At 36.9% G+C, this 12,628-nt stretch overlaps 1 protein-coding gene and 3 long non-coding RNA genes across 5 annotated transcripts; 3 read left to right on the top strand and 1 right to left on the bottom strand.

Annotated features, from left to right (window-relative positions):
• The first annotated feature begins 194 nt into the window (after positions 1–194).
• On the top strand, positions 195–686 carry LOC135145977 (uncharacterized). Its single transcript, XR_010283635.1, has 3 exons — positions 195–350; positions 405–493; positions 552–686. It is a non-coding gene; the product is annotated as an uncharacterized LOC135145977 (long non-coding RNA).
• Positions 687–880: 194 nt separating this feature from the next.
• LOC135145988 (uncharacterized) lies at positions 881–4,681 on the top strand. Its single transcript, XR_010283637.1, has 6 exons — positions 881–3,595; positions 3,649–3,841; positions 3,899–4,000; positions 4,215–4,386; positions 4,445–4,519; positions 4,577–4,681. It is a non-coding gene; the product is annotated as an uncharacterized LOC135145988 (long non-coding RNA).
• A 476-nt stretch (positions 4,682–5,157) lies between these two features.
• LOC135145987 (structural maintenance of chromosomes protein 2-like) lies at positions 5,158–10,693 on the bottom strand. 2 transcript variants are annotated; one of them, XM_064078119.1, is made up of 31 exons: positions 10,631–10,693; positions 10,458–10,529; positions 10,258–10,361; positions 10,026–10,175; positions 9,841–9,978; positions 9,652–9,786; positions 9,455–9,592; positions 9,258–9,401; positions 9,025–9,174; positions 8,757–8,943; positions 8,631–8,702; positions 8,502–8,567; positions 8,354–8,451; positions 8,120–8,300; positions 7,985–8,064; positions 7,844–7,933; positions 7,642–7,782; positions 7,514–7,565; positions 7,350–7,465; positions 7,200–7,283; positions 7,026–7,145; positions 6,833–6,970; positions 6,616–6,771; positions 6,446–6,558; positions 6,313–6,393; positions 6,178–6,262; positions 6,045–6,128; positions 5,889–5,990; positions 5,739–5,837; positions 5,402–5,680; positions 5,158–5,336 (listed from the first exon to the last, which is right to left on the bottom strand). In XM_064078119.1, the coding sequence occupies exons 2-31, from the start codon at positions 10,519–10,521 to the stop codon at positions 5,214–5,216; spliced, it is 3,570 nt and encodes a 1,189-aa protein (XP_063934189.1). In that variant the 5' UTR covers positions 10,522–10,529; positions 10,631–10,693; the 3' UTR covers positions 5,158–5,213. The 2 variants fall into 2 exon arrangements, with proteins under 2 accessions (XP_063934189.1, XP_063934188.1); XM_064078118.1 differs by having other exon boundaries at positions 8,502–8,702.
• Positions 5,719–6,258, top strand: LOC135145989 (uncharacterized). The gene is made up of 3 exons (XR_010283638.1): positions 5,719–5,795; positions 5,847–6,056; positions 6,146–6,258. It is a non-coding gene; the product is annotated as an uncharacterized LOC135145989 (long non-coding RNA).
• Positions 10,694–12,628: the final 1,935 nt, after the last annotated feature.

Below are 12,628 nucleotides of genomic sequence, written 5' to 3'. Positions count from 1 at the left end.
GAAAGGTGTTCATATTTTACAATATTTAAGTTGTAAAGCTCTAGGTGTTGCGATTATAATTATAGAGCAAACCACGCTAGCAAAAAACAAAGGTCTACAGGGCTCGCCCCTTAAGATAAATAATGGTCTTATATACGATAACCTTTTAAAACCATATATATTTATAAAAACTATTTATTTAGAAAACTTTAACTCCCCACGAGAAAGCGTGTCAAAGCAATCCTACTACAACTACTGACTCACCGTCCTTACTTCTCGATAATGTTAACGATATCATTATAAGCTTAGCAGTAAAAGGGCTCTGGCCCGGATGAAATTTCTAACACCAGACTTGTATCATTCTAGATTCGGTAAACAATAATAAATTTATAGCAAACTATATAATTTTAGCTCTGAGATTTTAGGTCTTTCTTGACTTTTGGGAGTTCGTAACAGCCATACTTTTTACCAAAACATATCGCCCTCCCAGTGCATAGTTGACTGTAGTCCATTAGTAGGGAAAATTTTAGAGCATTTTTATACTACAATTTAATAATTTTATTAATTGCCAGGAGAGAATTGGAATTCTAGAAAAAATTATTCCACTATACTTCAGCTCCTTCATATTGTTAAAAATGTTACGAGAAAATTTTAATTAATAGAGCAGCAAGTCAGTCTTACTGGATGTTGAAAGGTTTTAGGCAGTATGTGACATTAGGGGCTAATGTGAACGAGAAATACCCTAAAGTTTTTAACGCCCTTAATACTCATGACCCTGCCATTTTATCCAAAATTTGTCGTGAAATGCGGTTTTCTTTATCTTCCATAGGTGACAACTGCTTAGTCGTGTCCCGGAGCACTCTCCTAATAGACGAAAAGCTATCATCAAATTTTCCCAAAATTTTTATAAATTTTATGTATAAAAGCGATGCAAACCTAAATTAGGTCATCCCCTATTCTTTGTATCATTGTTTCATTCTATTACGTTATCAGCGCCTAGCCGCCACAAGGCAGGAACTTCAGCTACGTTTATATGGATCTTATTTATCTTTTCTTTCAATTTTTGACTCTATATATTATGTTTTCGTATAAATATTCTGAATTATGTCTTTTTTACATATATAGGTAGTTTTTCCTTATTAATTTTGGTTGCAATGTTTTTATTTATTTTTTTAAGTTTTACCGCTAACTTGACCATTTACTACTCGCTGACAATATATAGTATGTTTATAATTATGTAATACCAGCTCAATTCTCTCCACATGTAACATGGAAAAAAAAAACTAAAGAATATGAACTCAATCCTTCAGAAAAACATAAAAAAAAGCGGTTTTTGGAATACAAGCCATAATGAACAGTCTACATCCTGAGATCAAGTCAAGAATTGAAGAGTTACAAGTGACCGCTATAGAACAAGCGATTCAAAAGATATAAATGCCTTTGAAAGGAAGCCACCCGTAACATTCATAAGCAAAATACATGAAATATGTCACGCAAAAAAGAGGGATGACGAGCCCTATACAACAATTCGCCAACCGTTTAAACCACTTTTCTAGTCTAATAGAAGAACAGTGCACAATTAAAAGCCTGCTACCTCATAATAGCGAAATTACGAACTTACATAAAATCAAAGCTCTCACCCACAGGGTCGGAAAAGAATTTAAAGACGACGCTATATCACTGGAACAATATTACAAAAATAATCCAGAAAATTTGGATTACAGTTTGCACTGAATGCCTTATTACTAGCGGAAAACAGGCATAAAGTTGAAAACGATCCGAATGCCTTACCCCTAGATACATCCCGTATTCAATAAACTTACATGGAAAACAGATTTCCAAATTCATTAAAGGTCGAGCGCCATCCTGTAAAGATTGTTAAGGCCGACTTTAAGATCTCAATTCCCATACCTTAAGCAAAATGCAAATTTTATAAAATAATTAGCCACACTGAAAAGGCATGGCCTACTAAGAAATAGCACAACTTGAATTATAACTCCGAAAAATTCGAACCCAGGGATAAAGATGGTTGTTGACATTGGGGCCTATCCTCATTTGATCAAAGAAAGAGAGCTATTGACTGATATCCGATGTAATGAACACGTTATTAATACAATAATGATAGCACTGAGACTTACCAAACCGGTATTTTTAATTTTAGATTGGTAAAGCTATTTATGAGAAAAATTTCAAACATAACCTGAGCTTTTTAGGTAAATTAAATGAAAAGGATTTATTATATGTTTTAAAAAGAATAGAGTTTTTATTAATAATAGAGACAAAGTTATTGCTCAAGGTAGATAAGGAAATGGCTTATTTCTTATAAACGGTCATAGCTACAATAATACAGCAACAACCACGATGTCTGATACCATGAAGTCCAAGTCCGTTTTTCCTAGAGGACACTTCAAGTACGGGCGTATTAGCTATCCTTATTTGAAAAGAATTTTTCCTGGTATATCATTTTAAAAATCAATAATGGGACAAACCGTCAATTGAGGGGCGCAAGTATGTTATAATCGCAAGGGTGCTAGATCTAAACGAGTCACCACTATCTTTGCGAAGTCTAAACATAAAATAAAAAAATCTAATTATTCAAAGGGGTAGAAGACCCAATAAATACATAAAAAATTTAAAAATAAATGGAACTACGGCAGCTGCTGTATTTGAGGGAAATAAGAACCGATAAGGGCAGTGATTCCGTTAATGATAAACTTGTCCAAGAACTACTTGTCCACAGTACCTAAGGACACACTGCAATATAGCTGAGTGAAAGAATCAGTCAGGCGTTACGTAGCATGACACGTTGCATACTGAAACAGTCCAAGTAACCAGAAGTGTTCTGGAGCGAAGTTTTACGAGACGCGGTCTCCACATTAAACATTGTGCCAAAAAAGGATGAAAAAAGTCGCCTATTAAAATTTTTGGATTTCGATCCCGTGGATTAAGTTACTATAAATCTCTAGACTTTAAAATTCCGTTAAATGATCCTGGATTAAAAAAAAACCCCAAAATCGGGCTCTAGATGGCTTCTTTCCAAATCGATAGTTTTTGCTAAGGATGAATACACTATACTTAATTTAACAACGGAAAAAATCGTAAGTTCTAAAGACAACTATTTTCTGGACATCTTTCACTTTGATATTGCTAAATACCTCCTTTACTTTCTCTTAAAGTATGACGAAGTTTTTTTTCAAGGACAACAACTTTCCAGTGCTACTACTGATACTAAGTATACAGCAATAATACGCAAATGAAGTGAGGATGATTGCGTCACAAATTTTTACATTATCCAAATAGGGCTTTATCGTAACAAGGACAAGTTGTTGCTTTTTTAGCGGTCTACCCGGCGAATACTCCAAGTCATTAATATCATATACTTTGAATCTTAGTCTCCTGATCAGGGCGCTGTTATAGCGATCCTTGATAAGGAATGAAAAATGGCTATACAGGTTGACAAGTAAATACTTTGCTTGCTGCTGGGATTGGTCGCCAGAGTAGACACGAAAAAAGAGAAATATTGAGAAGAGCAAGGTCCAATGGCATGTGTGCGGACACTGCCGACTGTATGGTTCCTGCCGAATTTAAGGATGTTACTGTACTAGTTCTAGATTTGGTAAATCTCTTACGGTGTTGGAGTTGCACTACCTAAAAAATTGCCCCATGTAGGGTTAAAGTCCCAAGTTACCGTTGATAGCGGCGCAAACCTTAATATACTCAATGATCAGCTTTTCTAAACTTTACTTTCTAAGCGAAAGCAATCATGATTGACAATGTAACCTTTGTATACACAACTTATAAAAAAAAAAGCAGTTAAATTTTGAATATGGAACTGAAAGCCTATAATTGCAAGAATGTTAAGGTAAAAATACTCAGTTAATAAACTTAAAAGTAGTGGCTCAGTGTACATTTCTGCAAGGATGGGGACTCACAGCATCCCGAATTCGGATTAACTTTTACGACTACGACTGGTCCCAGCATAATTTCACCGGAACTTTAAATATCGTTCTGGAAATATGAAGTATCATCTATTCCTATTTCGACTCCCTTCCTCACATTTCTATCATAAGATTCTTTGAATTTGTTTTTATATCCATGAGAATTATCATATGCTTCCTATTAATCTCTTAGCCTTCTATAAACTATGTTTATTTTCATAGCTTATTTTTGTAGATTTCTTCGATAACCACGTTATTTTTTTGCTCGTTATCTTGAACTAAATCAAAATATTATAGGGGTTTCAAGAACATTAACGGCAGTGGCAAAAAATAGGCACTTTATTGTAATAGTAAGCAAACTTGTCGAAGATATACTCCTGATCTATTTTTCTTTCTAAATACTCTTTGGTCAATGCTTTTTTAATGATCTGGAGGGTCCTTTCAGCAATTTCATTGGTGCCGAATAACGGTATTCTATACTATGTTTGGTGAAAAAGTTTTTTTCATCTCATGACTCATAAACACAGGGGCATATGGTTGACACACTTCTTTGCGAAGGCTTGATAGAACGCCCATATTAACCCTTAAAACTTGTACAAATTGTAACGTTAATATTCTACTGTTGGGTATATACTGCCGTTTTAACGCACCTTTACTAGCAATCTTAAAGCAAAGAACTAGAAATACATTCCTTGTTTGATCTCCTGAGAAGTTTATAAGATGTATTCCCGTGAGCAAAGTTAAAAATAAATGAGCTCACTGTATTTGTTGCTTCATGCTTTTTATAAAGTGTTCGAGTTCTTGTATAACTTACTCTATATATGCACAATAGTTTGTTCTTCTGGTTTAACCGCTATTTTCGTATTACTTTTCGCTGACTTTCACGGAAGTAAGAATCAACTTTTACCCAAAAATAACAAGAAATTATATTTGACGAAAGTTGAACCCCTACTCTCAATAAGAGCTTTAAATTTAAAAGGCACTCGCCGTTTTGAAATTATATTTGTTTTGAAAGGCTTTATTTATCAATAATTCTTTTACACACTGAACAGTATAAATAACGCGCAAAAGTGCAATACTATAGTAAAAAAGTAAATACTTTAATAAGGTATGGAGCGCAAAGGATATAACGATAAAGAAATGCAAAAGGAACGGATTTCAGCAGACAGCCTACAACGCTCCAAAAAGGCTATACTAGAAAAAAACGGCTCACAATCGGAATGCAAAGGTCTCAGCTGCCTCTTTTGTCGTAAACTTTATTAGAAAGGGAATAATAATAGGCAGAGTACCAAATGTTTAGAAATTTATTTTTGTTCTTTCTTCGGGTAGATAAGAGGAATTGCAAATGCGGGTTACCGTGGACATTCCGTTAACGAAAGCAGTTTTAAAAAGGACGTTGGCATTGTTAAACATGCCTTCCTACTTGTGAAAAAAAAAAAGGCATCGATTAAAGTAAAGTCTTCACTATCATGAAAGCTTACAACCTTTAAAGATACAACAATAAACTGCGAGTCACTAAAATGAGTTTTAAGCATCCTGCCGATGTTTTGCGTGTGTGACAAATCTAAAGCCGAATCAACTTCGTCCAAAATGTACATGGGAGCCGGTTTGTAACGCAAAAGAGCTAGAATCAGAGAAAGAGCCACAAGGGAGCGCTGTCCGCCGCTCAACTCCGATAGTGACTCTTTCCACTGGCTACCGAAGGCTACCTTCACCTCCAGGCCCTCAAGCAAATGTTTATCGCTCACAGGAACTAGCCTGGCCTAAGTAGCGAACAAAGTGTTTAGGCGATTTCTAAGTTTTCCACGTTACAGACTGAACCTGAGTCCCTGGCAAAAGAGTCGAAAATATGGAGCCGAAGTGCTTGTCAACTTCCTTGTAAGTTTCCTCGAGTGTTTCGTTTTTTTTGGCGTCCAAATCCTTTATTAGTAAAACAGGTGGATAACACGGTAAAGAGACGCTGCGCAATACTTTTATGGACTCGTAGATGGTCTCTCTGTCTTTCTCGACAATGGACTTCTTTTTCAGTAGGGCATTATTCTCGGCCTCGACCTCCTCAAACCGCGTAATGACCTAGTGGAAAGCCCGCTATAGCCCTTAAGCACAACGATGCGCTTTGAGCTTTACTTTGGAATTCAAGTTGTACTTGAGCGCGTTTAATTTTTTCTCGCAAGATTCTAATTGTTTACTAATATTGTCAAAGCGTCTGTTCTAAATTACAGTATTAGGAAAGGGATTAAATAAGCCTAAGGGGAGAGACCGCAAAGTCGTACGGCCCACCGTGGATACCAAAGTTATTTCTTTCGTCCACGATCCAGGAGTACTTCCTCTCCAATGCTTTCAGCCTGCAAAGATGTTAATTTACAACCGAAGGTTGAAGGTTTTGGTCAAGTACTCTTCTCGTGTTTCAAGGATTTGAGTGTCGAGGCGATTCTTATTATTTATGGCAGTTTTTAGTTCAACTTTGCAGTCGGCGCTAGATGCACTGTAAGAAAAGCAAAGGAAGAACTGACGAAGAATAAGAGCACAGCAAATTTTCCAGATGGCTAATGTCCTCTTCAAGTTTTGTCTTCTCACTGCACGTGGCATGCATCTTTTGTTTTTCTTCTTTTAGTCGTTCTTTCGCCTTTCCGTGCTTGTTCTGAAACAAATAAGAAACGTGCTCAGCAGACAAACGGTGGAAGTCGATGGAGTAAACCTCGAGGTCTGCTAGGCTCTGCTGGGCGTTCTCCAAATCACGTGATAGGGTCTGAATATTAGAGTCGATGACCCTGCTTTGCTCCTCTAGTAGTTGCTCTTCCTTCAGCATTTCCTCAATTTCGAACTTTGTCTCAGCAACCTTGTTTTGTAGTTTCTATACAGAAGAAGAGGCCACGTGTGAGCTATGCTAGAATTACAACAGATAAAGGGTTTACCTTCAATACCGCCACGTTTTCCTTCGCTTTTTCTCTCGCTGAGCAGAGCTGTCCCTCCAAATAATTCAGGTGGTCGGTTTTGGATGTTTTAAAGTTGTTGATTTCTTCTTCTAATATTATACATTTTCGTTTAATTTCCTGCAAATATATTTAAAATGGGTTGTTTTAAACAATGCGCACGCTGAGAGAAAACCTCTTCTTTTTCTACAGAAACACGAACTTTTTCAGCAAATATTGCTTCTTCTTTATTGAGAGATTCAAGCTCTTGCAGCTGCTGATGAAAGGGGTTGCAAGCCAGTGTTTCTTGCAACAACTTAGCATAAAGTTAACAGCAAACGCAAATACTACGTAATATACACTTAATGACCTTGAGCTCATGATCGTTTAATGCTAATGCTTGTTGTATATGCTCAAGTTCGACCTCTTTTTGGTTAACGGCAGCAATCTCTTCCTTAAGAGATGCAAAGGAGACTTTATTAAGTGCCCGTAACGTATACGTTGATGTCATAAATGATGCCTTAACAGACGATAGCGCGCGCAAGGCGTCTTCAAGGTTTCTCTCTACGTGCGTAAGTTTTTGCAGCGATCGAAGAATGGGAGTCTTTGTAAGATTGGCGCCACCAGTGAGGGTCCCTAGCATATAAGAGGCGCAACATGACTGGATACACAAAGCTTAGATACCTGTGGGCTCATAGAGATCCCCTTCGAGGGTGACCGACCGTAGATTAACATTCTTAATCAATAAGTTAATAAAGAAAAGAGCATATGATACAACAAACGCGTAAAGGACGAAGTAAAACGAGCAAAACTTTGGCAAACGTGACACGCCTAGCTGCCTCCTGGTCTGTACAGACCACCGTTCCGCCAAAGACGAATTCCATGGCTTTTTTAAGCTTTTTCTCATATTCAATCAAGGAAAGAGCCGCTGCAACGTTCTGGGAGCCGCCCGCCTAGGAAACAAAATAGATGGCGTAAATAACCAAAGAAACGTGGCATTAATATAATTATTACGCGTTTAGCTCTCTCTAGAGAGTCATCAGTAATTGTTTTGACAGCTATTTTATCCAACGGGATAATAGTAACGCGTCGTTTCAGGTTTCCCTAGAAAGTATGCTAATAAGCACAAAAAAAGTGCAGCGCAAGAGCTATAACCCTGGCTAGAAGCTGCGCCGCTGCATGCTGGGTGTCAACCACAACGTGGTATAGCCGCCCCCCTGCCGCCACCTCAAGCGCTTTAATAAAAAAGGTAGGGACCCAGAAGACCCAAAGAGAGACCGCTGCTCTTACCGGTGCAGTAGGTGCTGCTGGGGACGTGAATGAGACGAGCCACCATCCCTTTTACACAAAGGTGATCGAAGGTTGCGCTGGGAGGGGTGTAGGTGAAGTGCAGAGCGCCCAGCTGAGTACTCAAAGAGTCAAGTGATTCCTGAAGTTGTGAGACTACACTTTCTCGCTCCTCTTTCTTCTGCTGCAGTTAGAGAAATGTTGCAGAGAAGGACAAGTAAAAAAAGAGGTAAATACCTGCAGAGCTAATAACCTTTTTACTAACTCTTCTTTAGAGATTGAACGCGTGCGCTCAGATTCAAGACGTCTCACCTCCTTTTCTGCGGATGATATTTCTAACAAACGAATTTATAATAAGTTAATAAAGCGCCAATATGAAACAGACTCTCTCGAATGGAAGAAAGCTCTTTTTCTGCTTCTGCTGCAATGCCCTGTTTCTGCAAGAGAGTTTCTAAAAGACCCACAGAGAGCAGAGTAATAAAAGAAAGAACGAAATCTGAAATCCCTTTGATACTTTTGATGTTGTTGAGCCGGACACACAACTGCTTCCTCTCTGTAGCCGTCTGTTGCAGTACGTGCTGGTGTTCTTTCGCAGCATGCGTCAAGGACTTAAATAAGAAAGCTAGCGGGTAGAGAGCACCATTAAGCTGATCGCTTAAAGACGCCTGGTCAGCCTCGCCCACGACGACGCCCGTCCTTAAAGATTCCAACTTATTCTCCAGGCGCTTAGCGGCGATGCTGCACTCGTGCGATATGATCCGCTGGTTTTCCAAGCTTCCCTCGCTCTTAATCAACGCACGCTGTTTTTCCACCAAAGCTCTGCTGATCTACAAGTGCCAAGCGACAATATAGATATGAAGTAAGTTTGGATAAAAGACATAAACCATTTAACATATAGAGAAGTTTACTTCTTCTTTTGCGGAGATCAACTGCTGCTGACGCGAGTTTTCCTTTCTTATACTTGCTGTGAGGTTTTCACAGCTAGTTTTATACTTCATATACCTCTTTGAAAGATGGTTGACTTCGTTTTCTAGGGCAAGAAGGTCATTGGCTTGCTCCTGGTCATAAAATAAGTTAGAAAAGCGTATGAAATAGAGTTTACTGCGTAGAACAAAATTTAAAAAATAATAAACAAAGAGACTGCTGAAGTAGAGTGGTCTGAGATCTGCCGCAGACGGGAATGCAGTAGGACGTGTTTTTCCTCAAGCTTACTTTTCTTTTCGCTAAGCTCCCCATGAACTTTTTCCAGTTCTCTTTTTTTGTCAGTGGAACCCACAAGGAAGTGCTAATATAGCTGATTAATGATAGCAAAAAGCCAAGCAAACTTGCATAGCAAACCTCTTTTGAAAAGTAAGCTTTGGCCACTTCAAAACGCTGAAGAATTTCATACTCTTTCTCTAACTTCTTAAACGCAATATAACTGGAGCGCTCAGAACGAAGTTTATTGAGAGCCGGACCGATTTCGTTAAGCAACAGCTTACCAAAAAAAGGAAGATGTTTATAATATTATCATACGAGAAGCTTATAGGCATCACATAGTTTATCTCCGCAAGTTTCGCCTCTTTTTTTTCAATTTGTTTTAACGCTTCGTTTTTGTTGTTTTCATACATTTTCGTGCCGGCCGCCTCCTCAACCATTGAAAGAATCTCCACCGGTTTCATGGTCAAAACCTGATAAATGATTAATAAAAGTTCCAATTTTGATTTCGAAGCCGAAAATGATACCTTCGTGACCCTCCCCTGCATGATTAAAAAGTGAGGGTTATTAACATTGAGTTGCACGCTGTGGAAAAGTTGCGAGACGGCATGTCGCTTAGCAATTTTACCGTTAATTAAGTACTTCCCTTCTTTATTCACTTCGATCTATAATATCTCTCAAAAAAAAGTCTAACTTGAGATTCAGATCTTACTATTCGGGTAACTTGAATTTTGTCGTGATTCTCATAGCCGACAGGACTACGGCTTTTATCAGAGTTATTAAAGCAAACAGTCACACTAGCTTTTGTCACAGAGGCTTGACCTTGCTTATAAATCAAATCTTGTAATTTGGTTGCTCGTACCTGTGAACAATAAATTATAAAAAATATATGTATTAATAAAAAAACTAGGCAATACAACATTATATAAAAAATTAGTAAAGACCTGGGCGAGATTTGTTATTCCTAAAACAAAGCATATAGAGTCCAATATATTGGATTTACCACTACCGTTTAAACCAGTAATTGCATTGAAATGTGGATGAAACCCTTTGATCATAGAAGAAAAATGAAGAATTGGCATTTGAACCCGGTAAAATACTTTTATAAGGTTGTGCTTATGAATAGCAAAGTCAAAAAGATAACCTGAAACTTCTGTTCTTTCGGCATAAGATTTGAAACCCTCTGCAATAACCTTTTCAACAAACATTTAAACTTCTATATTAAAAAACATCAAAAAAGAAAATTTAAACTCGCTTTTAATTGCTTTGCTAAAATATTTGAAAAAAGCATATTGCAATAATGGACTGTATAAATACCTGAAGTTCATTTATGCCAGCTACGTGCTATTGGCCGCGCGGCCAAAAAGAGGGACAGTGAGATTTAGGTATATGCGCGGTAACACCATTTTTAGGTTAAGACCTGGAACTATAGCTTTCCTGTAATATAAAAATAAGTAGTGCTAATATGTGTAAAAGGGCTCACTACCGTCCTTCAAATACCTAATAAATAACTTCGAATTTGAACTTCTGCAGATGTAAGAAATGACCATAGTTTTTTTTTTTTATAATTAAACTAGTTGATCTGAAAGTCTACAAAACCAGCCAAACAGTAAACAAGTTGTTACTGTTGAGAATACTTTATTATATAGTATTTTAAGTGTAAGAGAGAATAAAGTTAGCGCAAAGAAATGTTTTTCTTGAAATGTAGCAAACTTTAAAAGTTAATTTTTATTAGTATATTAATTAATAAATAGTATATAATCATTTTTCACTCATTATTTGTAACAAACCCCCTCTAAAAATACCGGCTAATATATTATTCTTCGCTAAGCTACGGACTTTTATTCGTAATACTAAATATTCTATGAAAGACCTAGTCCAACTTAACCTGCTTTATACTTATTTCATAAAGCGGAAGATACATCAACTATTATTTAATCATAGTCAAAACATTGGCTATATGTAATTTCTAGGCTAAGTAAGCAGTTCTATGCTCGGTCTCATAGTTGGTCTTTGGCCAGTAACAGGACCTGCTAGTTTTAATAGAAGAATACTGGGGGACTCGTCCTTCTAGAAAGAGCAATCAAGTTTAAGAGCATTATTAATGGTTTAGAAGGAAAGAGAACTGTTTCGCAAAGGGAGAATATAAAATACCATCGTTGCACAATTCACTGCTAGTTGTAGTGTGTTCCCACTTTAAGTAGCGATAGTTACAATGCGGCTTTACCAGTGAAACTTTTGAGGAAGTGCTCATATTGTCCAGGTGTGCGAATAGATCTAGCGAGCTAGACTGAGTTGTTTTGTTGTTAATGTTTCCAATGCTAAAAAGGTCTGTATGTTACTGTACTTCTATTTTTTCTGCCGGATGGTCACTTTTGTCTACTTGTGATTGGTTGTCATTAACAGTGAATACGTTTGCGTATGTTCTTCGCCAGTTTCTAAGAGTTTACAGTTGTTGTTTGTTCCCCTTCTTTTTCTTATTTTCCCCTCATTTCCTTTCACTAAACTCCATTATTGTTAGCTATATATACATCAAAGTGTTGTCTAGATCATTTCCCGTTATGTGCATGCTGGGCGGGATTTTTTTTTTTTTTTAATTCATATAGTTTAAACTTAGTTCTAATGTTATACTTTTATCCGTCACTTGTTATTAAGCTAGTATTAACGGTAAGATCTAACATGTTGAAAAATGTTTTGGTATTATTCACTGATACCCCTATAGACTGAGTGAAATAAGCGCCTAATACTACTTTAGGAGGTCAGTCTTAGCAGACGTTTTTATCTTAAATTTTATTGTCTAACTGTCCATTTTTCATTAAGCAAAAAGAAAAATTTGTGTTCCTTTCTTTGTTTAAAATCGCTTAGTATAGTTTAACTATATGTCCTTAAACCGGAAGGACTGCGGAAAGTAGCTCAACTTTCATATTTTTCAACATTTTTTAAAGCTTATACTATTATTGAAGCGTATAAATGTTTATTTTGTTGTATACCCAGTAATCATGTAAGTGGACTTGAGTCTCATTCGGCCCTGTCAAACGCTTGTTTAAAGGCCAATATGAAGATTTTACAACCAGAAGGATCTTCTGTTAAAAGTTCATGGACCTGTTTAAGTGCAGTCCTCATTTTCTTTTTTCTTATATTTGCAAGGAAAACCCCATCTTGAGTATACTTTAGTATAATAATATTTGGTAATTTCGATTTTAGGGTGCACCTTGTTTAGAAATTTTCGAAGTACTGATTAACAACTTCTGTTTCGTTTTTATCGTTGTGTTAAAAATACTTCATTTCTTAGACTTTATGCTCTAATCTTAAAGC

Source organism: Zophobas morio, unplaced genomic scaffold (genome assembly GCF_036711695.1).
Source record: "Zophobas morio isolate AGI-343-1 ecotype UQ-CSIRO unplaced genomic scaffold, CSIRO_AGI_Zmor_V1 ptg000205l, whole genome shotgun sequence".
NCBI lineage: Eukaryota > Metazoa > Arthropoda > Insecta > Coleoptera > Tenebrionidae > Zophobas > Zophobas morio.
This window is presented reverse-complemented; position numbering and strand designations above follow the sequence as displayed.